General features: G+C 37.8%; 5 protein-coding genes across 10 annotated transcripts; 2 read left to right on the top strand and 3 right to left on the bottom strand.

Annotated features, from left to right (window-relative positions):
• Positions 1-3,262: 3,262 nt before the first annotated feature.
• Positions 3,263-11,236, bottom strand: LOC105684850 (putative serine/threonine-protein kinase YPL150W). Of its 2 annotated transcripts, none has more exons than XM_012398525.3 (6): positions 10,964-11,236; positions 8,903-9,925; positions 8,638-8,815; positions 8,236-8,529; positions 7,366-7,608; positions 3,263-6,575 (listed from the first exon to the last, which is right to left on the bottom strand). In XM_012398525.3, the coding sequence occupies exons 2-6, from the start codon at positions 9,922-9,924 to the stop codon at positions 4,656-4,658; spliced, it is 3,657 nt and encodes a 1,218-aa protein (XP_012253948.2). In that variant the 5' UTR covers position 9,925; positions 10,964-11,236; the 3' UTR covers positions 3,263-4,655. The 2 variants fall into 2 exon arrangements, with proteins under 2 accessions (XP_012253948.2, XP_048506239.1); XM_048650282.1 differs by lacking the exon at positions 10,964-11,236 and adding an exon at positions 10,702-10,939.
• A 212-nt stretch (positions 11,237-11,448) lies between these two features.
• LOC105684767 (parafibromin) lies at positions 11,449-14,306 on the bottom strand. Its single transcript, XM_012398391.4, has 4 exons — positions 13,983-14,306; positions 12,294-13,567; positions 12,020-12,161; positions 11,449-11,802 (listed from the first exon to the last, which is right to left on the bottom strand). Exons 1-4 carry the CDS (start codon positions 14,111-14,113, stop codon positions 11,766-11,768), a joined length of 1,584 nt encoding a protein of 527 aa, XP_012253814.2. The 5' UTR covers positions 14,114-14,306; the 3' UTR covers positions 11,449-11,765.
• Positions 14,307-14,776: 470 nt separating this feature from the next.
• On the bottom strand, positions 14,777-16,997 carry LOC105684875 (protein Rae1). Of its 2 annotated transcripts, none has more exons than XM_012398568.3 (7): positions 16,766-16,997; positions 16,384-16,696; positions 16,129-16,302; positions 15,958-16,029; positions 15,579-15,863; positions 15,290-15,484; positions 14,777-15,190 (listed from the first exon to the last, which is right to left on the bottom strand). In XM_012398568.3, exons 2-7 carry the CDS (start codon positions 16,636-16,638, stop codon positions 15,104-15,106), a joined length of 1,068 nt encoding a protein of 355 aa, XP_012253991.2. In that variant the 5' UTR covers positions 16,639-16,696; positions 16,766-16,997; the 3' UTR covers positions 14,777-15,103. The 2 variants fall into 2 exon arrangements, with proteins under 2 accessions (XP_012253991.2, XP_012253989.2); XM_012398566.3 differs by having other exon boundaries at positions 16,384-16,659; positions 16,750-16,997.
• Positions 16,998-17,375: 378 nt separating this feature from the next.
• Positions 17,376-19,742, top strand: LOC105684874 (mannose-1-phosphate guanyltransferase alpha-A). Its single transcript, XM_012398564.3, has 5 exons — positions 17,376-17,667; positions 17,872-18,448; positions 18,553-18,829; positions 18,914-19,178; positions 19,307-19,742. Exons 1-5 carry the CDS (start codon positions 17,628-17,630, stop codon positions 19,405-19,407), a joined length of 1,260 nt encoding a protein of 419 aa, XP_012253987.2. The 5' UTR covers positions 17,376-17,627; the 3' UTR covers positions 19,408-19,742.
• Positions 19,743-19,905: 163 nt separating this feature from the next.
• LOC105684880 lies at positions 19,906-24,871 on the top strand. Of its 4 annotated transcripts, XM_048650283.1 has the most exons (11): positions 19,906-20,259; positions 20,781-21,076; positions 21,272-21,475; positions 21,641-21,992; positions 22,062-22,186; positions 22,268-22,428; positions 22,546-22,627; positions 22,760-23,092; positions 23,167-23,657; positions 23,743-24,005; positions 24,084-24,871. In XM_048650283.1, exons 2-11 carry the CDS (start codon positions 20,873-20,875, stop codon positions 24,332-24,334), a joined length of 2,466 nt encoding a protein of 821 aa, XP_048506240.1. In that variant the 5' UTR covers positions 19,906-20,259; positions 20,781-20,872; the 3' UTR covers positions 24,335-24,871. The 4 variants fall into 4 exon arrangements, with proteins under 4 accessions (XP_048506240.1, XP_012254003.2, XP_012254004.2 ...); XM_012398580.3 differs by having other exon boundaries at positions 21,641-22,186; XM_012398581.3 differs by having other exon boundaries at positions 20,810-21,076; positions 21,641-22,186.
• The last annotated feature ends 385 nt before the right edge of the window (positions 24,872-25,256 follow it).

Below are 25,256 nucleotides of genomic sequence, written 5' to 3' on the forward strand. Positions count from 1 at the left end.
TTTAGCGTCCATTTAGCTCGACTTGCTAGCGTACAACATTCAGGGCCCGTACGCACTCGAAGTGATAAATGCGACGGTATTCATGCACGATTTATATACCGGCGCACCACCGGACTCTCCTAATGCTCTTTTAACATCCGCAGTTGCAGTCGCTGCAGCGATAGAAACAGAATAGAACGCGTTACGAGCGTAGATATATCGAAGCTACGAGTAAAAGTGGACGACGACGGCGGGTCGTTTGTATTATTCACATTTATGTATAAAATCGTATAGTTGGGCAAAACACTTCACCGAATAATGTCCACTCATTTAATATGTGACTTTGATTTACGCGTTTCGCGGTAATGACTTCTGCGCGTGGTCTCTACGCGTTTTCATATTTCTCGGTCAAATGATCTACACGCTGTTGATCTTTCGGTTTATGGGAATACATAAATATACGTACAATTGATGCACGATTTACACGAAATACCCATCTCGTGTACACACATACTGTTGTTAAATTACACTTCATGATATTCTTCATTACGAAGGAATGATAATGTAGTTACGTTGTACAACATCGTAGAAACTCTGGAACGTACGTACGTACGTTAATTCTGCATGCTTAATTGAGACAAAGTAGAGTTTGTGAAATTGCTCGTACGTGAACGTATTCTCTCCATTAAGCATTCACATTTTTTTCCCGCAAACAGATCTTAATGCAAAAATCTCGTATCACGAAATGAAGCGTGAACCGCTGTATCCCTTCAATTATTTCACGTGGCATTAATATCGTTGTTCCTTAAGTAGCATTGATGTTCAATATATCTATGATGTTAATAAAAGATAATTCCCCCCAATTTACAAATCAGGTAAAGTTATTATCGGTGTTCGATCGATCGAAGTTGAAAATTTTGTTCCAGCTACTTGAAAAAAAAAAAAGGGAAGAAATCGAAATGACACGTTCGCAGATACAATTGGCAACGCCCGAGCAAGAACGGGCCCTTCGTATCCGTTGATAATTAATATCCCTCTCTAATTTTCACGTTGATTAATTGGGTGTGTCACGTGATGCTGAAGCAACGGTTAACACACGTCCAGATGAAAGATTGGATCGAGAATTATCTGTATTTCTAATCTCCAGATCGCGCGGTGTCGAGCGATACAAGAAATGGTGAGTATATAAACTCGGACACCAGGAGGTACATCCGAAGGTGAATGTCCAAGAAGAATGAGCCCCGGCACAGCCCTAGCAGTCGACAGCTAGGCCCGTTAATTAAAAGTTTTCAACGATTTCGGTGCGATGATAAGAGAAATTCATTCGAGACAAAATAAAAGATACGAATAAATAAAAAGAAAACAAAGACGAACGGTTACCTAACGAGGAGTTTTATAACAAGTCGGGTGAACGAATTGCTCTGTAGCGTTCGGTAAGACAAGGATATTGTAACGCGGGTGTTTTTATTCAAGTTCCTCGATTGGGCAACAATCTCAATCCTGATGGTCAACGAAAAATACCGGTTTAGAATGACCGAATGAATAACTATTGTGTGAAGAAAAAAGATCTTGCAGGTCAACGGGTTATTCGAGCGTGATGTTCACGGAAATATGATCGATGTATTGTTTGTTAGATGTGGATATTCCGATGTGAAGATACCGGGAAATTAGAACAGCGATGATCAAGTTTCACATATGAAATTTAAATTAGGGTTCATGTACACGTAGTATTCACGAAGTGCAGCGTATGCATGTATTACATTCATGCTTTGATACTGAATAAACATACGAGTTGGATCATAGAGCAAATAAAATTCGAAAGTTATTTTCAACCACCGAATACGTGACCTATCGTCTACCTCGACGATCACCCTTCTGCGGTTTCAAATAACTTGATAGTTAAGTTACCGAACGTATGAAGCGAACGGAATCGATTGATTTTTTAATAAAATATCCCGAGTACAAAGGGAAAGTGCATTTTTTTTTATCAACGTAATTGAAGCCATCACTCGCAATAAAAATTTCGTCTGGTTCACAAAATTTCGTTGTTGTGTGAAGGCGAAAATTTGAATGAGTTTTTCTTCTAAATAAATTAGATTCTGTCCTTTATCGGATGACAAATTTTTTTTTTTCCCGGCTGTGTTACGGAAGTAAAGTTTTTCCGTGTAATCTAAGGAGTATTACAAATTGAATATTTACCTAATTAATGATCCCATGCAAGGAACACACTAATATTACACCACAATTATTTTTTGCACTCGTAACTTGTAACTTTTGATATGGAAATTCAGGCACCAACTTTCACTGTTTGATATGTTTGTTATCCAAAGTTATGATTTAGTGCTTCGAAAAGGTACGAAAATATACGTATGTATATGCACGTCGTGTTGAGAGCAAGGGCGCCTTTAGGGCGCGCACCCTTACCGCACGCGTGCAAGCGTGCAACTGACGAGTGACTCGAACTGCGAAGTGGAAACACACCGGCATGGTCAGACTCTACGCCCACGATACGCCAGCTCGTAACACCTGGAATATACCTCAATACAATGCGATGATGAATATAATAACATGGCTCCTTTGTTATCATTGAGGTGAACAAGAAGTTTCGGTGTATCACGATTTCACTTCTATTTCGCTCGACGCTTTCTTGCGGTTTATCTACGTCGCCGCGTCAATGGGAATATTCAAACGCGACGTTCGCGCGGGGATGCAATTGCGATCACCTAGCGTTCGATACATTGGTGGAGTTTGAAATTCGCACATTTTGAAAAATTTCGCGATCGACAGCGCCATTTTTGCGGGATAACACGATGGCGTAAATCTCGATTTCAAAGTTTCAGTCGTGCAAATTTCAGAGATGATTATTATTTCACGCGTGGTATTTTGAAAAGAGATTATTGATGATCTCGATGTAAATTTTATGATCAAAAAACCAAAAATCGCTATCTCAACGAAGAAAGAAAATTTGATCACTGGGTGAACCATGAAACTTTTCATTGAATCAACAAATCGGATTCATCAAAAAATAATTCTCCCAAATTTGCCGTTAAAACTTTATTCGGAATACTTTTTTTCTTGGACTTTTCTATTCGATGATACCAACAAAAGATACGATAAAATTTTTCACTCTTCGGCAAAAAAAAATATCTGCGACAATCATTCAATATGTTAATTGGGCAAAACTTTTTGTTTCAATAACTAAAACTAGAACTAGATAATTCTGTAGTTCGAAAAAAATTTGTTATCTAGGTGTTGCTGGGAATAAAAATACTTACACATTAGGTATATAGTTGTACTTGTCTTTTAATTACTTTGTTCTTGATAATCAAATCATTACAATAAATTTAATGTTTAATTGGTTGATACGTGTGAATGTTTATTATATTTATGTATGCCATATAGCTATATAGGAGCAATGCGCGAATAGCAAATTAACGGCTAGTTGGCGTGAGTCCTACTTTATGTTTAATATAAAAATTATGCCGTTTCGTCGATAAAATTTAGTACCTATGAATAAATGTAGTTACTTTAATTACTCCGCTATATTTGGCGTACTTTATCAAACACTAGTATGATTTTATTTCAGGTATTCATTCATTCATTTTTTCATATGTTTTCATTGTAAAATTATGCTTTATAAATTAATAATACAGTTATAGTTCTTGCGCTCTTGGCATGTACGACAAAGTTTACATAAGAGTAACAATGATTAGTTATAAGTACAATTTACGACTAATTGACTACGATTACATCACAGCTAGCAAGAGTAGCTTTGATGCAACAGTCTCAAAATGATCGTAAATGAATCTAAACACAGATTTTAGTAATAATATTCTATCGATTACACAATACCTGTACATAGAGTTAAATAGAAAAATTAGTTTGCGTTAGAAAAGTACTATGCGGGGTATCCGGCTAAATCTGGGTAACAGAGAGATCACAGTTGGAACTGGATATTTTTATTTAAAAACTACCACAGGGTCAATCAGATCTGAAGCGAGGACGTCAAACATTTTAATTAAGGCATTTTAATTTTATTACCATAGTCACCGTCTCAATTATTGCTCAAAGTCATAGCCACGCTACATTTGTATAAAAATATTCCATTATCTTACTTTAAATTTTTCTTGAGCAAAGCATGCACCTACTCGTTGTACGGTATCCAAATAAATACGTATCATTTGTAGCTCTGCTCTGCTCTCTCTCTCTGGTGCCCAGCAGGAGTAAAGCCTCAAGTCTTTGGGACTCTTTTGCATTATACGCTATCGTGCTACTTTTCTATACTTCTATGCTATTAAATAATAAATCAATTTTTCATCTTGGAGTATTATGCTGTAATATAGCTTTAAAGGTAACGAATACAATATGAATCTATTTAAATGCATTTGGCATGTTTTGGTTTTTTTCATATTTTCTGTCAGTTTGAAAATTAAGATATCAATAAATAAGTTTATATTAGAAACGAACAATTCTCTGTGTCATCTGTGCGCATATCCCACCAAAAATACTCGTCTGACTGCACCTCTCTAGGATTTTACTGATGAGTTCAACTCTGAACCAAGTAGATCAATAATTTATGCTATTTCTGATACATTGAGCCTAATTCTTTTCTCCTCGAGATCTTTATTAATAAACACATTTGCTAAATATTACATTGTCATAAACTTAAGTTATAATTACTTGGCTTGTGTTAGGCTAGCACTAATAGTGTCTGGTTTTATGTGAATATTTTGTTTATTCGACCTACTTCTACTGGCCACTGTTGTCCTCTGCGATACTGATTTTCTACTTTTCGTCTCCTTCCTTGGACTCTGCGTGATTGCCGCTGTTACATTTTTACCAAACTCTGAATGACGACCGCCTAACTGAGAACTAGTTTCATTCAATGGTTTTTTCATATTCCGTGCATCTTTAGTATCCCCGCCATCATTTTTTCTCGAAAGCTGAGGTGTATAATACAAACTATATCTGTTCGATTTATTTGAGTATTTCGGCTTTATATCTCGCAGTTCGTCAGACGAACTGGATTTCTTATCTTTCACAGCATGTTCGCTTTTGATAGCATTGTTCAATTTTTCATTTACACCTTTCATGTCGGGCACCCTTCTAGTCACTTTTGGAGTGTAACAGCTATATCTTCTATTCTTAGAAGCTTCATGTTTCATTGAGCTTAGTTCGTCAGTTGAATTACTGATGTGGGATATGGGTTTTTTCTCCCGCCGCTTGACCGATGCCTTTTCAGTCTTTGTCGAAGTATCACCTTGACCTTGACTTAATTTTTGTAAAAACTTGTGTAAGGAATTCTGTGACTTTTTTGTTGACTTTGGGATACTGGAACTGGATAGAGGATGATTTGGACTTTCGTTTTGAGTTGTTTTGTGTTTTTCCATTACTGCGCTATTCAGTTCTTCTCCTATTCTAATCTGCTTCGATAAAATAGTCTCATAGCTATTGTCGTTTTTTATGAATTGCGTGAATTGAACATTTTCAAAACTGTCGGTCGATTCGACACTTTGCGAAGAGTTAGACTTCTCACTGTGCGTAAATTTAGCAAATTGTATGTTAACAAAACTATCCGATGTTTCAATATCATTGTCAGAACTCGATCTTCCATCATCGTTCGATCCGGCATGGAGATCTACAGAATCTCTACACCGATTTTTAGCAAACTTTCTGGTCTCCGATTCATTATTAATTGATTTCTGTGGTATGCTACGCGAGGTAGAGAACTTTTCTTTGACTGAAGGCCGTGTACCAAACCTGTAAAGTCCAGTTTCGGAAATTGAGGATCCATCTGACGAATCATATTGTTTTCGTTTCGGAGACTCTACTGCTTCATTAGATTTGGCAGTCTTTACACGGACCACTTTCTTATTCATCTTAATATCACTACCACTGCCATACTTAGGCCCTTGTCTAACTGATTGCATGCCAGTATCTATTGCATGACGAACGTCAGACAATGAATTTCCATTCCTAACAATAGACCGATGATCTGATTGTAGTGAACTTTTTCCATTACGAATTCTGAGTTCTGACGGCGAGACTCCATGATTCGACTTGATGGCATTACGTTTGTCCATTTTAGAAGCTGAATGGGTCTGATTCGAATTACCATTTGATGACAATCCAGAGTTTTGCTCAGAATTTGTTCTGTGTATGTGATTATTATCATGGATTGGGCTCATATCATCCATTAAATCATGCATGGATTTCGTCATTGCCCTGATATCATCTAAGCACACAGGATCTAGAGACTGTGGTTCATCAACATTATAATACCCATTCGTAAAGTCTATTTCACTGATGCGCGTATCGGATGATGAAAGAGGCGCATTTCCGTAACTTTTTTGAGATTTTACAAAATCTGACCAGCGCCCCTGGGAGGAAGAAAAGTCTGACAAAGAGGAAGTAGGCGCTGCATACGTATATTGACCATCTATCCCAGCTATCTTATTACCGCATTGTTGTTTCCTGATCTCACCTTCGTAGTTAAAATCAAATGTTGCTTGTCTTATCGGCTGACGCTGCTTATGCCAGTGTTGCTCCGACGATTCTGCAGCTGCATCAGTGGTCTGCTCGCCTCCTAAAAAGCTCTGTTAGTGTACAGAGGCAAAACAAAAGGAATACTGCTACAGATACAACAAACCACTACAAAAGCTGCTGTGGAAACTTGCACTGCGTGATTTGCAAGGCACAAGCGGGTCATTAAGTCAACTCAACCAACTCATACGTAAGCAGTTTTACGAAGCTGAGATGTCTATCAAGTGTGCGGTACAACTTAATTGCGAACAAAATATGCGTTATCAGCTGTAAGAAAAAAATGTGGATAGAACAACAAATAGAATACCAATTTTTAAAATAATGTCTCAAGCACCTTCCCTACAGCTTTGAATTATATTGAGGGTATAAGATTATGTCTTGATCAATTTATGTATAACATAAATGAAATAGGTATTGTGTGCATGCGCGGCAGTGAATCCGTTTCGATAACTAGAGTAAATCTAGATATAACATCTATCGATGTGCTACGATCTCGAATCAACTGGTACAAAACTATAAAAGCAAGACATAGAATGGCATCTACTTCTGAATATTTTTCTACAAATGAGTCTAGGGTGGTAATAGACTGGTTGTCACAGTTGAATAGAAGTTGTTGGATGGTCTTAATTTCAGTAGAAATTCGAATCCTATACGCATGAAATGTTCATCAGTTGTTACTGTATCTATACCAAGTGCAAAGAATTCATTGTAGAACTCCGCCATCCTTAACATCATGTTTCAACTATATTTGATAACGACGGAAGAACCAACTAGTACGAATTTTAGAGCATGCAGCAATAGGGTATACTAATAATGCTAGAAAAAGTATACAATAAAAATTACCCCAAGCCATGGATGGTCAAGGACATCTTCTGCGCTGAATCTAAGCTCAGGTTGTACTTGAAGCATATTTGACACAAGCTGCTTGGCTGATTCAGACACCGAATCCCAATAAGGTGCTGTGTATTCGTAATGCCCACTTAGTATACGTTCAAAGAGCTCCTCTTGCTCATTTTCAGGAGACACGAATGGTGGAAATCCACACAGCAAAATGTACATAATTACACCAGCAGCCCATACGTCAATCTGTGAATGATCAATGGAAGAGTGAGATTTAGAGAGATCTTTATATTAAGTTTCGATTTCGAATGATACTTTATAACTTGTCTCATTTTCGAGACTTTCAAGTTTGTTATGTTTGACAGTTTTAAAACAATCCATCATCATCCATAATTGGCAAAAAAAGCTAGCAAGCAGAAACTTTGAATGATATATTATTTTACATTCTGTTCAAATCATTATATATTTTAATCACGTTTTCGTATCATTATCTACAGCATTGTAATTCAATACGGATACAAAAACAGAAGTAGGATTTAATTGAATATAAAAACTTCACAGTTCAATGAACACGCGATTGGAAACATCACTGACATGAGACAAAATTAGTAGGTGTAACTGTAGGAGGGAAGTCGTCTATCCATGTATGTCCATGGATAATGCATATGATAATATAGTTCACGGCCCATTGACATTTTATAATCCATTCCATGCTCGATCCACTTTTACATTCAATCATTCAAAAAAATTACATGATCTGAATTTTTCAGTCTTAAGTAACTGACAAAGGTACTTCCGAATAGAGATAACAGATTTTTTCTGTACGTCAAATAGCAGTATAGAAAATGTTAATTACATATTTATTGTACCTACCTTTAGCCCATAGCCTGTTTCGGCAAGTATTTCTGGTGCTACATAAGTGGGAGTTCCACAAACTGTGTACATAGGTTCTCTAACAACCTGCGCGAGTCCAAAATCTCCCAATTTTAAACAGGTAACACGGCTACCCTCCATTTCTACCAGGAGATTTTCTGGCTTTACATCTCGATGTACTATGTGGTGCGAGTGCAAGTATGCTAAAGCTGAAGTCAAATGACTGATCATCACGCTTGCCTCTGGTTCAGAGAACTTCGTAGCAGCAGCTATTGCATCGAACAAATCGCCACCCTGGAAGATATGAAAATTCTAGATTAGATTAAATATGAATTTGGACGTGTGATTAACTTTGTGGATGACAGTAAATAAAAATAAAATCAACATCTGTTGATTGCTCACTTTGACTAATTCCATGACTAAGAATAACTGATCAGTCGTTTCTTGCTCCGCAACCAAACTGATTATGTTGGGATGACAAACTTGTCGCATTATTGCTACCTCACTGTCCAGCATTGTACCCTGTCCTTGGCATTTATATTTATCAATAACTTTCAACGCAAATTCCAACCCAGTTCGCCTACAAGTCAGAAGTAGTAATACACTGTATAATACGAATCGTGGAAATAAAAATGAAATAATGAGAACAAGATGAATCAAAATTCACCTCTGAATGCAGTGTCGTACAACAGCAAAATTGCCATCTCCAATGACATGTCCTGCTACAAAATGCATTCTGAGGGGTAGAGGCAATTGAACAAAAACAGGACTGGGGGTTCTAACTTGTGGCACACTCAGAGCTTTCTTCCCAGATTTCTTTGGCATAGGAGGCATTGGCCCTCCATGTCTCTTTGAGAGACAAGGGCCTTTTCTGAAGCTCTGAACAGCCTTAGACTCTTCAAAATCTAGCTCAAAATCTTCTTGGCTTGACTTATCAGTTCCGTAGGCCAAAAAAATCTCCTCATTTTGAAAAAATTGTTCCAACATCGTAATCTGTACACCGTTTAAAGTATAAACCTTTCGCACAGCTCCTGAGTCCAACTTAACAGCTTCAGTTATTGCTTCTAAAGCATGCTCCAAACTTGGAGCATTTCTCTTGTTTAATAGTAGTCGTAACACTCTACGAGGTTTTGTACCATGTCTTATCAGCGTCACAATTTTAGCTTGAACATAGGAGGGAACTGAAGTATTAAAACGACCGGTTCCAGCCGGTGACTGCGGTAGTCCAGAGAGTGAACTTCCTCGGCGAACCTTGGATGCTGAATATTCCACTTTCTTGAAACTTTCTCCCTGTCCTGAGCAAACGTAACATTTCCCATCTTCCAAGTCACCAACACTCACCACTTTTCTTCCATCCATTGTGTAGATAGATCTAACACCATTAGGTAATGTAACATTTGAAATCAAAGCTCTTGTCAAATCGGTTGCCAAGCTATCAAAGCTCCGATATCTTTCTGGAGTAACTGCCATAACTACTCCAGTATAAAATTTATCCCCATTGCGAAAAAAGCGCACCCGTTTTGCCTTTCTTGCAGGTGGTGTTCGCAGCAGACTTAATGAGTGTCGTGTTGGAGCGTCGAGTAGACGTTCCTCAAATCCCACAATTTGTGTAGTGCCTACTTCTCCACCTCCAGAGAGACTACTGTCCCCCGATGGTGAAGCACCCCGACTTAATGGTTCTTCCATCATCCTAAGTACAAGTTTTATCAGTTTTTAGTCCAGCTCTTTAACTTTAAAGGACTTGAAAAAATTCATGAGTATATCTTAAAACCAATTAAGGATGTATTCCTTTGCATTATATTTACAATGAATCCAAGATTAAAGTGTCACATTAAACAGATCAGGTAAGCAAGATTGAAATGCGGGAGGAATGAACTGTAGGCAACTGATTACAACACTTGATTATTTTTAGCCCGCAATATAAAGTGTGTTAAGAAAGTAAACAGTCCCAAAAAATCGGGATAGCCGCTTATCATTGCAGGGTAAATTCATTGCCTATTTCAATACAGTCAACAAAAATTAATAATCAATTATACTAAATATGATTTATGCAAATTCAGGTGGTATTAAGAATAATAAAAAGCACATAAGTATGTACATGGCAATGCTCTAAATACCCTGATACGCAATGGATAAATAATTTAAATAAGTGACTAATGTTCGTAAAGGGGCAATAATATGATTCAGACGATGAATAGATAGTATTTAGTTAAAAGTATGTCCTGTACACAGAGTGGTAATATCATACTTGTGTAACTAGTAGGAGGGGTTGAACCGAAGAGATCGTGGTATCATCTACTCTCAAAGATACAATGATCCAAAATTATAACATTATTTACCACCGTTCGATTCTGTGTTATTGTTCTGAGGTAATTATTCTGTTAAGGTAATCAAAAACGACGTAGAAAACTCGTAACACAAAAGTTATGTTACAGCTTTAACGAACATATGAACAAAGTTACTCACAGTTAAAGATCCAACGTCCGGAATGTCGATTCTAACTAGACAGCTGATAATTTATAGTATCCAAATTAAAGCGTGTGGTCTGTCGATGACCGTGCAATGATTTTTAATTATCGCATTATAAGACGATGAAGAAATTTCTGACAGATTGCGAAGGAGTTTTCTAACCTAATCGATCCATTTTTTAATTAACTTCACTGGATTCGAGTTTTTGGGTAGTCAATTTGTTTCACTAATTGAAAACATACTGCAGCAAACAACTCACCTGTCTCGTTCCAGCTTGTGATAAAAATGACAAGATCTGCCGACCGGAACGGAGAATGATTCACTTAATTAATAGCCTGACATCTTTCCAAAGAAATTGAACACCCTGCATCAAACTTAACGACTTATATTACAGACTCTGGCTTATTATCAACTGAACGTTATTTCAATTGTCACTATTGCGGGATATTCCGTTTTTTTGTTCCTTATCTTATATCTGTATGTAATCCCCTCTACACAGGAATTGTTGTTACCGCAGATCTATTCCCGAGCGCGAACCGAGCTGAGGCTACAATTTCTTGACTCTCTTGTCAAAAGTGAGCGCAAATGAAAACAGCTAAGCAGCTAGAGAGAGGGAAATTGTACGAGAAATGGCCGACACCCCACTTTTTGCTTCACCGCTTCACTTCCTCTTTGGCTTGATTTAAAAAGGATTGAAAAAAGGGCTTAGGCTAATACACGAATTATCAATAGAAATAAGGGCGATTTACGTTTGCTAAGCGTGTCTATATTAATATTAATTAGAAAATTTACAATCTCTGTAACCCTTATAGATATTTCGTACATATTTTCTGGTACGAATATTATAGTCACATTGCTGCGCCTGTATTATCGGTTACCAACGCTTTATCGGTATATTTTTCTTCTGTTTTCTGCTTTTTTGGTGTACGTATTTACAACATTTTACTTTTTCTTTTTTGTTATCTAGCAACAACCATATCACCTCGATGATGATAAAAGTTTAACATTTCTGGTGTAAGCTTTATAGTACAGATTCCCGCATGGTCACACTGCATGCTTCATTAAAATCGCAGATGCGGTTTGTTTTTTATCATGTGCCTGCAAAAAAAGAATCAAAAATGAGTGGTTTTACTAACTAATGTCCATAGGTATGTCACGAATTAGCAAATCAAACATAAAAATATCGTTAAATCATATAATCTTATCAACAACTGTACAACTAAATAACATTTGTTGAACGGTGGTGCAGATACTTCTAGAAAAACTATTAAACGAAAATATTCGCGTGGTTTTAGTATTATAAAATATGCTATACTTGTCCAATTGCTCCCAGAAAACCATCAATGCTGCCCTGTCTAAATGTCTTTTAGTACGGCTCAGTTCCACAACTGTTACCGCCCACCTGGCTACGTTGGCATCCAACTTCATTTCATCATACTTCAAGTGGAACGCGCAAACTGCAATAAGATTTTTTAATTCATATGTGGAATCCAAAGTAATACATTTTAATTATTCATGGTTCGAAGTTAGGGGCATATTTCAGATTTTAGTACCTCGACAGAAAACAAAGAAAATGGACTTGATCTTACTCTTTGAAAATATTTCCACAGGATTTCCATCGTAAGGCCATCCTTTGAACTGCCATTGAGGACCCATGACAAATACGGCCACAACTCTTTCCCAGTCGGCATTTGTCAATTTTTGAGGATTGTCTACTACTCTATAAGGCACAGTGAGACCTCCATCTTTTCTTCGTTGCAGCAATATCTCGTTTTCTCTTTTACCACCTAGTGATCGCTTTTCTTCATTACTAACGTATTTCAGATCCTGCAATACTTCTTTGGCATTGTACATAGTGATGAGGGAAGTAGTTGCGCTTGGTATTATTATTATTGGAGTTCTACTTGGTCGCTTATTCTGAGCTGCTTGTTGAGGAGTTAATTTAGCAGCTGAAGCAGGCAGTAATCCAGAGCTAGGTGTGGCAGCTGGATTAGCTGTTGGCTTTCTTATCCCAGGAGTAGTACCCTCTGTTACAGACTTCAGCGTCATACCATGGTAGGTACCCATGGTATCGATTTTGAATCCTTCAGTCTCCTCCTTTTGCCTGATAAACCTTTCCTGATCGTAACGATTATATACAGCTGGTTGTGGTAATGGACGCATAGGTGTAGACCTAGGTGTCACCATCGGCGCAGGTACTGCAGGGCCCTTTTGCATTCTCCCTTCTTCTCTAGCTTTGATACTTTGGAGAATCGCAAATATGTTTTTGGCAAACATTTTCCCTGCACTTTGAAGTATCGTCGCTCGTGTTCTCCACTGTCTTTCCCTCGATACAATGTCCTTGGTGTCATCAACATCCATGTCCAAGATAACACGCAAATCGGAGCCCATACCAATGTCATCGTTTTCTTTGATGGTTGTCCGCTTCTTTGCCAAACGTTTGGCTTTTATAGCAGCAATTTTTTCCACAGACATAGCTTCGGAGAGAGATTTTATGTTATCAACTGTGACGGAGGCTTCCTTAGGGGCATCCAATCTTGCTGCCAGTTGTTCCTTGACTTTTTGGACATGGGTTTCCTCAAATCGTGGTTTTTTCGCAAGACCCGCATCAAGACCATCTTCGGCTGTTCGTTTGACTTGTGTTGGGATTTCTAATGGGGCTGACTTATCTATGGAGCCTGTGGTAGCTGATTCGCCATTAAGATAAGCCAGCAGATCTTTCCTGTCTGGTCGCCGCACAACAGGAATATTTTCAGCAGCTGCTTGTCGTACGTAGACAGGATGCGTGAGTTGGACATGTTTCAATAAAAATAAGAGGCACTCAAGGGTATAATATTCTTTAGGCGTGCCTTCTTTTCCAGATCTGAAAAATTTTCAAAGCAAGATCAGAACCATCCAAACTAGGACGACAGATTTGAAATAGTGTTTAAAAAATCAAGGATTAGATTATGGTGAAGCTATCTGTTTTTTCCTCTAAGCAAAAAGGTATCTCGCTATACATATATGATCTGGTACAATACCCTCATGTGAACAAGTTTTGAATGGGAAATGTTGATTGGATAATGTAAGCAGTTGAAATATGCAAATGGAAGATTCAGTAGAAGCAAGATAATTTCACAAACATAAGGTAGTCTATTGAAATGACAAATGTTCGGATGATAAGAAATCCAAACAACAGTACAACACGTAATACTAAAGACAAGGTTTTCGCTCACAGTTTGACCAGATTGATGGTATTGTTGGAATTATCAGAAAACTAGTACCGAAGATGTACTTACCCATAGGTTAAATAGTTTGTCTTTACATTCTTCGGCCAGGAGAATTCACCGAATATAATCTGGTTCTCACGTTCAATAATTTCTTTTTTGTTCACGTTGAACTGGCGAAGCAAACTCAACGGATCCGCCATGGTTGTTTACTGTTTGGTTTCCTGCAGTAGCGAATGTGCAAACGCGATACAGGATGATAGGCCGACTGGCGCGGTACCCCGAAATTCTTCGTTGCACGAAGATTGCACTATCCCTACCGTGGTGTACTGCAACGAAAATTCGTTAGTATAGTCACATAGAGTGTAGTGGTGCGGGTCCGGTTTTTAGTAGGAGGTCCCGCGAGCTTACGCCCTCTCACTGAATCCGTCGACCAATTCTTTGAACTAGCAGCACCCGAAACCCTCTTCGGACTTAGGGGTGCATACCGACCGCAGTTAATGTGATCATTAATAAATCAACCGGTCACAACCAGGGAAATCATTTACCTTCTGAGATACCAGGTAAATATCGGATTGTCATATATATGTAGATAATAAATGATTGACTCTACTTCTGAAATGACGGAAAAGTTTTCACAGATAATTGAAAGCGATACTCTAAGATGACAAGGTTTACGTTCGTCGACTATCAATATTCAGGACGCGATCTTTTAGACACAACAGTGGGGCATCGTACTCGGGAACAATCCTTGAGTAAGAGTCAAAGTTGTATGAATCAGTTGGTGACTTTCTGCTTCACATTCAACAAACCTGAATGATAATTCAATTTTTTTTAAGTTTGAGTATACATTGTTCAGTTACATCTATGAGTAAAAAATTTATTTCTCTAATAATATTCAATTTTGATGGCCGTAGTATTCACAATTAGAACCATATGAAATGACGCGTTTCCAAACCACCTTAAATGAGGTAGCGCCCTCGGCTCGTTTCGATTTTTCTCCCAAGTGGAACGATCGCCGCAAGTACAGTTTTTAGAATGTGTAATACCTTTTTGGAAAACGTCTGTTATGAAATAACATTGGTAGCAAAACATATGTATAGAACCTATTTTTAATATTCATTATAAGGTAAATGCATGGAATAATAGTGCGTTGACATGATGTAAATATATTGAACATTGTATTACATCTATCAAGAAGGATTCCTGGGCTTAAGTTCGTCGTAACAGGATCTTAAGAAGATGTGATTCTTTTTCATTGGATTATGGAACTCGTGACCCTACGTAATAATTAAAAGATAAAAAAATAAAATTAGTATCAGATAACCAATGGCAGAAATACCAAAGCATAGGCTTTATGATAATCGATATTTATTTACCTTAGCCCAATCGTAAGAGACGGCATAAGCGAAAATTTGGCCATTGTGATTGAAGCAACAACGAGTAATTGCTTGTTCCATTGGTTCAGAAGGCTTCAGTTTAGTTCTTGCATCTTTGTCCCAAAAACTGAAAGTCCCGTCACTGCCAACTGTTGCTAATGTGCCATGAACCGGATGGAATGCTATATCGTTCACCTATGTAAACCAGTTACTCATCAGACATGCACATGTTGTATTTCTTCCAAAACTCTGCCTGAACTTATCAATTTGGTGACGGTTTTATACCTACCGCATAAATATCTTGATAACCGCTGGGCGCCCCATTGGATCTGTGGCACTTGAAAGTGAAATTGTCTTTTGGATTTGCAGGATTAACATACTGAATAGCAACACGACCCTCAACGCTACCGAGGGCATAGCCCGTGGGTACTTTTTTTTTATCTCTGAATATAGCCAGGCAACGATGCTGGTACTTCAACGGGGACTCAATCCGTTTATATTCGTGTGGCCCCCCTTCCAGTTGGTAAACGATCAGTCCTCGTCCAGCAGTCCCAACAACAGCCATTGGGTAGTCCTGGATAATCAAAAATATTTTCATTCATCTCATTGTAACAGCTTAGCCTTTACAGCTTTTTCATCATTAACATAGGAATAATACTTATACACACCACATCTGCACAATAACATCGCTCTGGTAGATTGATGGTCGTCATTGGTTTTGAGCTTCGGGTATCCCAGAACTGTAATAACATCAATCAAAAGATACAGAATCACATCAGTAGTTAAATCTTCGACTTTATCTTGAAGTTGCAGTGAACACATGCAAGTTATTGACATACTTTGAGAGTTTTGTCCCAAGACCCAGTCATAAGACAGCTGTAATTGGAACCTTTGATCCAGTGACAAGTTTTGATTGGAGCATCGTGGGCAGCAACTTGAATACATTGATTGGATCCCAAGTCCCAACATTTTGCCATTTTGTCACAAGCAGCCATGAATACTTTTGTGCCATCCTACGATGAGCAAAGCATACTGAGAAACGTTGAGATGACATGAAAATTAAAGTCTGACATAGAGATAAAATGGTATCATACATCACTCCAGCAAACATCAAGGACAGGTCCAGCCATAGTTTGCATAGATTTTGGTACAGTTTTTCCAGATTGTTCTACTTCCCAGCATCGAACATTACAGTCCCAAGAACCAGCAACAAGGAAATTTTGCGAGATTGTTGCTGGACTAAATGCTAAACTTGAAACGGAGTCATCAGGTGGTGAAGAAACCTCGAAATCTTTCATAGGATTAACGGTTGTTCCGCCACCTCCAAGCGCTCCGCTTTGATTGAACATTTTAGACGTTCAAGTTTCGTTCTGAGTAAAATTGAAATCGGTAAGGATAGCATATAATCTGTAATTAAAAGCTGATGAATATATGTAACCTAAAATATCTAAAGCACTCACGCAAATGTAATATTACAGAATTTTATGAATGATGTCGGCCGGCACATACGCAAATAAGTTGCTTTGAGCGAGCTCACTCGTTATATACCTCAATACTGAACAAATCTCATTGATCATTCACACACAAATGCTCTTAACGGTAGGTCCATCAAGAGGTGGCAAACGGTCACGAATATGTAAAGCTGAAAATGTACAAACAACGTTGAAGATTGGATGTCTAGCTCAAAGCGACTAGAGAGAGGGAGAGAGATTGAACACTCACCGCCATTTGTAGCAAAACCGGATGTGTTAAAGTAGCGGAATAATCTTATTATTTTGAATGAATGGAATTTATACAAACTTGGCATATAACTCGGGATATTGTTTGGGAACCAATTGACATAACTTGATTGTAGGAAATATTTAAAATGCATACCTGTCTAAAGCTAATCATACTTGTACAAGTAGAAGATTATTGTCATGAAGGTGAGGTTAGGGTGGTTCTTATTTATAGTTGCCTGCTCTCTCTGTTGCACTGAAAAATATAATATTTCTGTTGTAGATCTTTCTCGTTGTACATCCGGCTTTAGACACAAATGGCGAGACCAATCAGGAATTAGTTCAGGGTGCCCGATCTCTCAGGGACTGTAAAAAGCGACGAATTCTGTATAGCTCTATCAGGTCTCTAGCATGTTTACAGGTTTACAGTCAGTTTGTCAAAGGTTAATTTTCATATCTGTCGTTACTGCTCGATATAAAGTTCCTGGGAATCTAATCGAACGATTGACGTGTCAATTGTCGAGTCATCGAGGCCGTGTTCAACTATTATAACCTACGTACTACAGACTAATGATCATGACTGAATCTTCATAATTAAAAAATAAAGATTTTGGTAAAAAATGTTGAAAGCAGTGATACTAATCGGTGGCCCATTAAAAGGTTTACTTATTATTCTATCTTCCTCTTAACAGAATTCAAAACCTATTCGAAAACTTTACATTACCGCATTAAATTGTTGAAATGAATATCCTAATTCTAGAGAACATATACTTACTGCATCAGTATTCAATTTGCAACTGTCCATTCATATTGTGTTGGATCTCAATTTCTCCTCAATTTTATATAAACTTTATGATTTAACAGGAACAAGGTTTCGACCATTATCGCTCGATATCCCGAAACCACTGTTTCCAGTAGCGGGTCTACCAATGATTCAGCATCATATCGAAGCATGTGCCAGGGTTGCTAATCTCAGAGAAATCCTAATCATTGGATCTTATCCAGCTTCTGACTTACACCAATTTGTACAAGAGATGACACAAATCTATGGACTCAGTATTCGATATCTACAGGAGTTTACCGCGCTAGGTACAGCAGGAGGAATGTACCACTTCAGAGATCAAATTCGTTCTGGTAGCCCAGAATCTGTCTTCATTATGAACGGAGATGTATGTGCCGATTTCCCATTGCAAGAGATGGTCAAATTTCATAAAAGCAAACAGTCATTAATTACTGTAATGGCTACAGAAGCCACTCGCCAACAATCTTTGAATTATGGCTGCATGGTTTTAAAAAAAGGAGGCGAAGTAGATCATTATGTAGAAAAACCCTCTACCTTTGTTTCAACTCTCATCAACTGTGGAGTGTACATCACTTCTCCAGAAATATTTCAGACTATGGCTGATACATTTTACACTAATCAACAGAGGGAAAATCTTCTGTATGTATACTATAGTGCTGGCTATATTTCTTGCGAGTAACAGAATCAATTTGCTTGGACTTATTATGATTTTGGATTATTATGTTTCTGCTTGTATATTTCAGACACTTGAACGGCAATGGAAAAGACCCAGCATACATGTCCTTGGAACAAGACATTCTAATGAGACTGGCTGGAAGTGATCGATTTTTTGCTATTCCTGTAACTAACTGGTGGTCTCAACTGAAAAGTGCTGGATCAGCGATATATGCAAATAGACATTATCTTGTCCTATATCGCCATAGTCAACCAGCAAGGCTCAGTGTCACAGTACGTGGCAAATGTCACATTATCGGTGATGTTTATATTCATGCATCAGCAACTGTTCACCCCACTGCTGTGGTGAGAAAAATTTTCTTACGAGAAACCTATTACGAAACTTATTCAAACCAAATGTGCACAACCATAAAGTGATCATAATTATAGTTAGGCCCAAATGTCAGTGTTGGAGCAAATGCAATGGTGGGTCCAGGTGTTCGAATCCGAGAGTCAATTGTCCTTGCTGAAGCACAGATTCAGGCTCATTCTATCATCCTACACAGTATCGTAGGCAGAGGCAGTAGAGTTGGCGAATGGGCTAGAGTGGAAGGCACTCCATGTGACCCTAATCCGGATAAACCATTTGCCAAAATGGAAAATCCACCGCTGTTTAATACTAATGGAAAACTTAATCCATCTATAACCATACTTGGTAAAAAATATTCATGTATCTTAATCAATTCATTTGATTATCATTATTATTGTTGATGATAATGTTGCTTTTAATATTATTATAATAAGCCAGAGTATCATCATTATGATCATTTTCGTCTCATCCAGGTACCTGTGTTTCTCTGTCAGCGGAGAAAATATTACTGAACTCTATTGTCTTACCGCACAAAGATCTGACACGAAGTTTCAAGAACGAAATTATCTTATAATAATCCTAAGGATTCGAAATTTGTGAGTGTCAAGTGCAACAATGATTGGTAAACGTCACAGTAAGCAACGACATCAATTTCAAGTATAAGTCTGATCACAGACATTCCAAAATCGAAGTGTTATTGAGATAATGCTTTTTACTATCCTCTTTGATGTACAGATTCCAGCGTTTACACAACCCTGTGAACTACGCACAATATATTTTTATTTATAACAATTATAAATAGAGTAAGTTGTATAAGAATATATCTAGTTATGTATGGAATAGTATATACACATATACATATTGTACTTGTGATGTACAACGGAATGAAGCATAATATTTTGCAAAATACTCATATTCATTTACATCAATTCATACATTCCTTTACATGAGGGCAGTACAAGATGGTAACAGATAGTCGAATACATCTTACGCTATAGTGCTTCTTTGAGTGAACTGTTTTATCGATGATTTGTCAAAAATATAACCCGGGTTCACACATTCCTCGTAATAAGCGCTACAGTGAGCCCTGTTGTAGCCCTGTTGTTACTTTTGATTTGTGAATCAACAGCAAGGTAGATTGTAGATCCGAACGATTTCTTTTTGGATTTCGATCAATCTACAGCGATCGTAGATCTACCAATTTCTGAACAACTTCTAAGAATCAGACGACAAACGGAAAATGTGAAACACAAAAGCGTGTATTTGACGTAAATTAGAAAGCAGATGTGCGGACAGAGATAAGTGGGAGTTAGGTAGGAGATAAAGGGATACATTCCACGCATTCCAAAGCTGGACCAGGTTAATCAGAATCTACGTTGAAAATGATATTTCCGCGTACATCTACGAATGATACTTATGGGATGTGGTAAGTGTATAAAATTGATAGAAATCTTTTTCATAAACGAATTGAGTTTTAGTATATTTACACAAGATTGTTCCTAACGACAGGAGCTTATTATTGTATAAACAAAATGACATAAAACTTCAATACTGTGTTAGAAAAAAAAAACAATTCTTATCTGCTTTAGAACTTCAGTTTGATTCCAATTCAACTCTTGGGATACAATTTATATGATAACACTATCCTATGTTCAGTGTTTTAGTCTCAGCTTTAGTAGTTGAAGCTTTCATGCAACTAACAGACTAACCATGTGGCTCATTCATGCTATTGTCAGCTATTGTTCTACAAGTTTCATCTATCATGTTGTTATGTACATCATATGTTTAGGGAAATCTAATTCTAGCAGATTTTGTAAAAATAAATGCATTATGAATCAACTACAAAATTCAAATATATCCCTCCAAGTAGCAAGAAGACAAACAATTTTTGAATTCACTCATCCTTCTTAGATTTGTGTTGTACATTTGATAAAAATCTGTTTGCAGTTAATTATCATTATTCGATTGCCATGCAGAGTCAAGTGAAAAAATCGTGAGAGCGTGTACCGAGGGGTACAAATGGGCAAGGAAGGCCGATTATGGCCCAGCAGCAGCAACAGCATCAGCACGAGTTTCTGCCACTATGTGACGTCCTGTTTAACATAATATCTTTGGCCTCTTACTTCTGTGACGTGGTGTTCGACTTAGCAATGGGCTATGCCTTGGCCCACCATCCTGCTGCCCCATCCTGTTTTTTTCCTCTCAGTCTTACTTTTGTTATTACCTCCCTTGTGGTCTCTCAGGTTTGTGTGACATTTTTCCTTCTCTCAAAGAACACAGCATATTTTTACTTTACTTTGATTCAGTAATATGTTCATGTCACAATTTGGCCTTAGTGTCCTTCTACTGAGTATTTCTCTGTAGCTCTTCGTATATTTGGAATGAAGAGCATCTTTTGATTTTTCGTTTTCAATGTGTACCAATAAATAATTTTTCAGGTCATCAGTGTTCGATGGTACTTATGGGGTGCTCGTGGTCGACTGCGGACTTCTGATACCCCAAGTGTTGATAGTGGTGGCATTCAAAAGAAAGATGGTTGCATAATGGGATGCGTATTGATGCTACATTCTATGCAGGTTGGCGTTCTTTGGCGATACTTCAAGCTCTTCATTCCAGTTGACCTAACATATGTGAAGCATGAGGTATTTCTTGAACCACATTATTGTACAAATATTCACTTGTTCATAGAATCGTTCAAGTACAACTTATAGGTTGTTTAGATTTTACAATTAGAAATAGTTATTTTAGTTAATAACAACAATCATTCAACAATTGACTGCAAGCATATACGTGTACTTTTCAACTAGGTACGGGAACTCTGTGTACTACGACTCATCCATGCCTTCTGCGAGGCAGCTCCCATGCTATTACTACAATTATACTTACTATCAACCGGTATTACTAGAGAAAATGAGACGAAAGTAGAAAATGAAACAGAAACTGGTGGAAAATTAGCTGAATTAACAGCAGTGTCAGCTGGGATGTCATTGTGGAGTGTTTGTTGGGCAGTTGCTAGTTTCAGCAAAGGTGCTGCCCGCCTACGTAACCTAGAGAGACTCGTTCTTACATGGCTTGGAGTCTTGGCACAACTTGCCTGGAGGCTTGGAACAGTTAGTGCTCGCGTTGGAGCACTTGTTGCATATGCCTCACTTTACGGAGGTCAATGGCTTCTAGTTGTTTTAGCTCTCCACTGGCTTTCAATGCTCACTTGGCTCTTGCTTACTCCAGATGGTTTATTCCATGGTGGCGAGCGTCTACCTCTCTCACGTAAGGCTTTCCTTGCTACTCTACTGGCATTTGTTTACGTCTTCGCATACGTCAATCTGCACGAAACCAATCATCGACAAAAAATGGTACGTCAAAAAATTTGGAGAAAAAAGTTTCAAAATCTTGATATCATTTACCAACATTTAACTGTAAAATTTTTTATTCAGGTAATATTTTATACGGTCATGTTTTTGGAAAACAGTTTACTGGTGGGGGTGTGGGCGGCTGGTGTTCACCGGACCAGTCTCCATCCCCATCCTATTACTCTTGCCCTCACCCTGCTTGCACTATTTTTCGGTGGCTTATTCTTCATGGCACTTTACTACAGGTAAGATTTCTACTACTTCGGTTCAATTAATATCTATAGTAATTATAATATACAATAATATCCAGTGATTTACTTTTACAAATTCATTGGAAATATTGTATTGACTGTCATCTACAGATTTTTCCACGTGCGAAGACTCAGGTATGAAGCCGGTGGACGCATGAATAGAATGAATGGTGTTCCCACTCTTTGTAAACAGGTTTGTGTTATGTTGTATCATCACCAATATTCAAGTGAACTGTGACCATATTTAATTTATGAATCGATCCTATAACAGAAATTTATACAACCCGCTAACTATGATTAGTATTTTATATCCTGTTATTTTCAGGATGCAAGTGAGGCTAAGCATATGAGTTATATCGAAGAAAAAAAAAATGGTGTCGAAATTGGGATGAGGCGAATGAAACTAAGTAATGGTGGAATTCCTGGAGTATTTAATTGTCGTTTTGCCAATCCTAATGTGGCTAATTTGAATCGCAAGAAGAAGAAACCTACCACTTTTGTGCCTCCACCTCCGCCACCTCCACAACCATCTTCGTTGATTTCAAATACTATCGGTGAAGCACGACCCAGACTGAATGGTAGTGGCGGATCTCGTCAGTTAATTCCTTTTTGGAAAAAGCCGTTAAATACGGCGACAACCCAAAATCACAGCCATCAGGTAATAATCATTCTTGGTGATTTTAGAGTCCTATAAATTTTCCGAGCACTAAGACAAGATTGATTTTCATCTAGGATGGGCCCCAAAACGAAAAGCATGAGACAGATGCTACCGTCGGATCAGGGAGTTCACTGAGCGTGAATCTCATAAGAGAGAAATTGCAGGAAAAAAAACAGCAGCAGCTACGCGAGTTGAGGGCAATACAAGAAGAAATCAGATCAGGAAAGTTGGTGCCACCGCCGTCAGCTTCAGCATCTGCATGTTCATCATCTCCTCTGGCGGCCAATCAGCAACCACCGCCAAATGCCAAGCTACACTCCTCTCCCAGATCACTTTCTCCACAACCTCCCCCAGACATAAATGAAGGTGCAACGTTATCCTCTTGGCCACCTGTCAAAATGCATTGTTTGTCACCTCCTCCGCCATCCTCGTCCATTTACCATCCATCCAATCTTTGGAAAGTTCCTCAACGAGAGAGAGCTGATACACCAGAGATTTTGCTTGCACCACGATGCCTGCCTTATCATTATCCACATTGGACACCACCGGGGCACCTCAGTCTAAGGTAACATGTTTCGAATTTATTTAGGTGAAATAAAAAGTATTGAATAAAATGTCATATAAAAAATACTTATACACCAATTTTTTAGATTGTGCTCGACCCAAAACAATGAAGAAGAAGAGACCTCTAAGGAAGATGGCGAAGGTGTCGTCGAAGGTGAAGGAGACAGTGACATTGAGGGTAGTCAAGTCTCATTGCCCAGAAGTTATACGCTTCCTAGGGAATTCAAGTACAATAATTCAACCATTATTGTCAAGGATCGAGTAGAGAGAGATCAAGAAAATGATAAGGGGAATAATCGATTGCCTCAATCTCGTTTTTATCTTCCTACTACGAACAGTTCCGATGATGGTAATTTTTAGCTATATTTTTACTTTTACAGTAGGAGTAGCTATTCTATCTGAACACACGTATTTTTTTATATTACAGGTGATGTGGACAGTGCCGATAACGAAGAAGAAACAGATTCTGAGTTGCGTGTTCATGGAAATCATAAACACACTCACAACAACAATCGACAACGTCGCTATACATCAGACAGAAGCGATGCTGTAGAACCCCCTACTCCTATTCCTGCAACTACCATCAATATTGCGAATTGTTACTTGAACAATACATATGGTGCTCCAAGACTAAATCAACTAATTCGAGCTAAAGTTAAGCATGAGACTAAGTTATAAATTATAGAACTTCCATAATATTTAAAAGACATAACATGGCGGACAGCTGTCAGTGCCTACAAATATCGTAACTCGGTGTTTACAATCAAGACTGATAAGTGGACATCGACTGTATTTAAAAAATTATTACACCTGCAACTCATTTCAGGGAAACAAAGTAATAATAAATATCGAATGTAATTTATTTTTCAAAAAACATTTACCAGTCGATGTACCATGACATGCATATCTATGTATATCGATGGATGAATTATACAGATTTATGAAAATTGACACAATATTAGTGGTCAATGACCATGTCAATTGTTGTGCAACTTGAGCCTTACCATAACAGATAATTTCGAACATTCCAATTTCAGAGTCTTGTTTGTTTCTGGAGATACGCCTCACTTAGAATTTTCACTGAAAAATCTTTTACCAAACGTCTTCCCATGTGAAATTATCTATCTACCATATAGTTTTTAACATTATCTTATTTAAATAAGCTGTACGTACTTATATGTATCTTTGTAAATACATTTCATTAGTAGTGGCTGATTGAAGGAACTATTTCAATAAGAAAGTACCTGACTACACAAATTCTTTGGGAACTGAAAAAACCAGATTGAATGACCTAACTCACGCGTTCGTATTAATGTATTCCAACTTCAAAAGCAGTGAAGAATAGTGCAATCAACAGCAGTTTCGTAAAAAAAGGAAGAGTAGAGAAGCGTTTTATTCACTCTCTACGTTGTCGGTGATACATGGTAATGAGAAGTTGTAAATGCCAAATGGAGTTGATCAGATTGTATTTCTTGTTTTTATGACGAACGTCGGAGATTGCCAGGCCGTTGAATCTATATCAAATGTGAAGCAATCGGAGGAAATTCGGTAAGTCGATCTCAGATAGAATCGACAAGATCAATCTGAATTCGTTCTCTTT

This window comes from Athalia rosae, chromosome 2 (assembly GCF_917208135.1).
Source record: "Athalia rosae chromosome 2, iyAthRosa1.1, whole genome shotgun sequence".
Lineage (NCBI taxonomy): Eukaryota > Metazoa > Arthropoda > Insecta > Hymenoptera > Athaliidae > Athalia > Athalia rosae.

What these genes read in the sequence shown, in the direction of transcription:
- LOC105684850 (XM_012398525.3), bottom strand. Translation starts at nt 9,924, where the DNA reads ATGATGGAAGAACCATTAAGTCGGGGTGCTTCACCATCGGGGGACAGT. An exon ending in TAGTCATGGAATTAGTCAAA is followed by an intron (nt 8,530 to 8,637) that starts GTGAGCAATCAA and finishes CATATCTTCCAG; the next exon opens with GGTGGCGATTTGTTCGATGC. An exon ending in AAACAGGCTATGGGCTAAAG is followed by an intron (nt 7,609 to 8,235) that starts GTAGGTACAATA and finishes GATCATTCACAG; the next exon opens with ATTGACGTATGGGCTGCTGG.
- LOC105684767 (XM_012398391.4), bottom strand. Translation starts at nt 14,113, where the DNA reads ATGGCGGATCCGTTGAGTTTGCTTCGCCAGTTCAACGTGAACAAAAAA. An exon ending in ACAAACTATTTAACCTATGG is followed by an intron (nt 13,568 to 13,982) that starts GTAAGTACATCT and finishes AAAATTTTTCAG; the next exon opens with ATCTGGAAAAGAAGGCACGC. An exon ending in TTCTGGGAGCAATTGGACAA is followed by an intron (nt 11,803 to 12,019) that starts GTATAGCATATT and finishes CTTTTTTTGCAG; the next exon opens with GCACATGATAAAAAACAAAC.
- LOC105684875 (XM_012398568.3), bottom strand. Translation starts at nt 16,638, where the DNA reads ATGTTCAATCAAAGCGGAGCGCTTGGAGGTGGCGGAACAACCGTTAAT. An exon ending in GATGTTATTGTGCAGATGTG is followed by an intron (nt 15,864 to 15,957) that starts GTGTGTATAAGT and finishes TTGATTATCCAG; the next exon opens with GACTACCCAATGGCTGTTGT. An exon ending in TCTCTTACGATTGGGCTAAG is followed by an intron (nt 15,191 to 15,289) that starts GTAAATAAATAT and finishes ATTATTACGTAG; the next exon opens with GGTCACGAGTTCCATAATCC.
- LOC105684874 (XM_012398564.3), top strand. Translation starts at nt 17,628, where the DNA reads ATGTTGAAAGCAGTGATACTAATCGGTGGCCCATTAAAAG. An exon ending in AATCGGTGGCCCATTAAAAG is followed by an intron (nt 17,668 to 17,871) that starts GTTTACTTATTA and finishes ATGATTTAACAG; the next exon opens with GAACAAGGTTTCGACCATTA. An exon ending in CTGTTCACCCCACTGCTGTG is followed by an intron (nt 18,830 to 18,913) that starts GTGAGAAAAATT and finishes TCATAATTATAG; the next exon opens with TTAGGCCCAAATGTCAGTGT.
- LOC105684880 (XM_012398580.3), top strand. Translation starts at nt 20,873, where the DNA reads ATGGCCCAGCAGCAGCAACAGCATCAGCACGAGTTTCTGCCACTATGT. An exon ending in TAACATATGTGAAGCATGAG is followed by an intron (nt 21,476 to 21,640) that starts GTATTTCTTGAA and finishes CTTTTCAACTAG; the next exon opens with GTACGGGAACTCTGTGTACT. An exon ending in TTCATGGCACTTTACTACAG is followed by an intron (nt 22,429 to 22,545) that starts GTAAGATTTCTA and finishes TGTCATCTACAG; the next exon opens with ATTTTTCCACGTGCGAAGAC.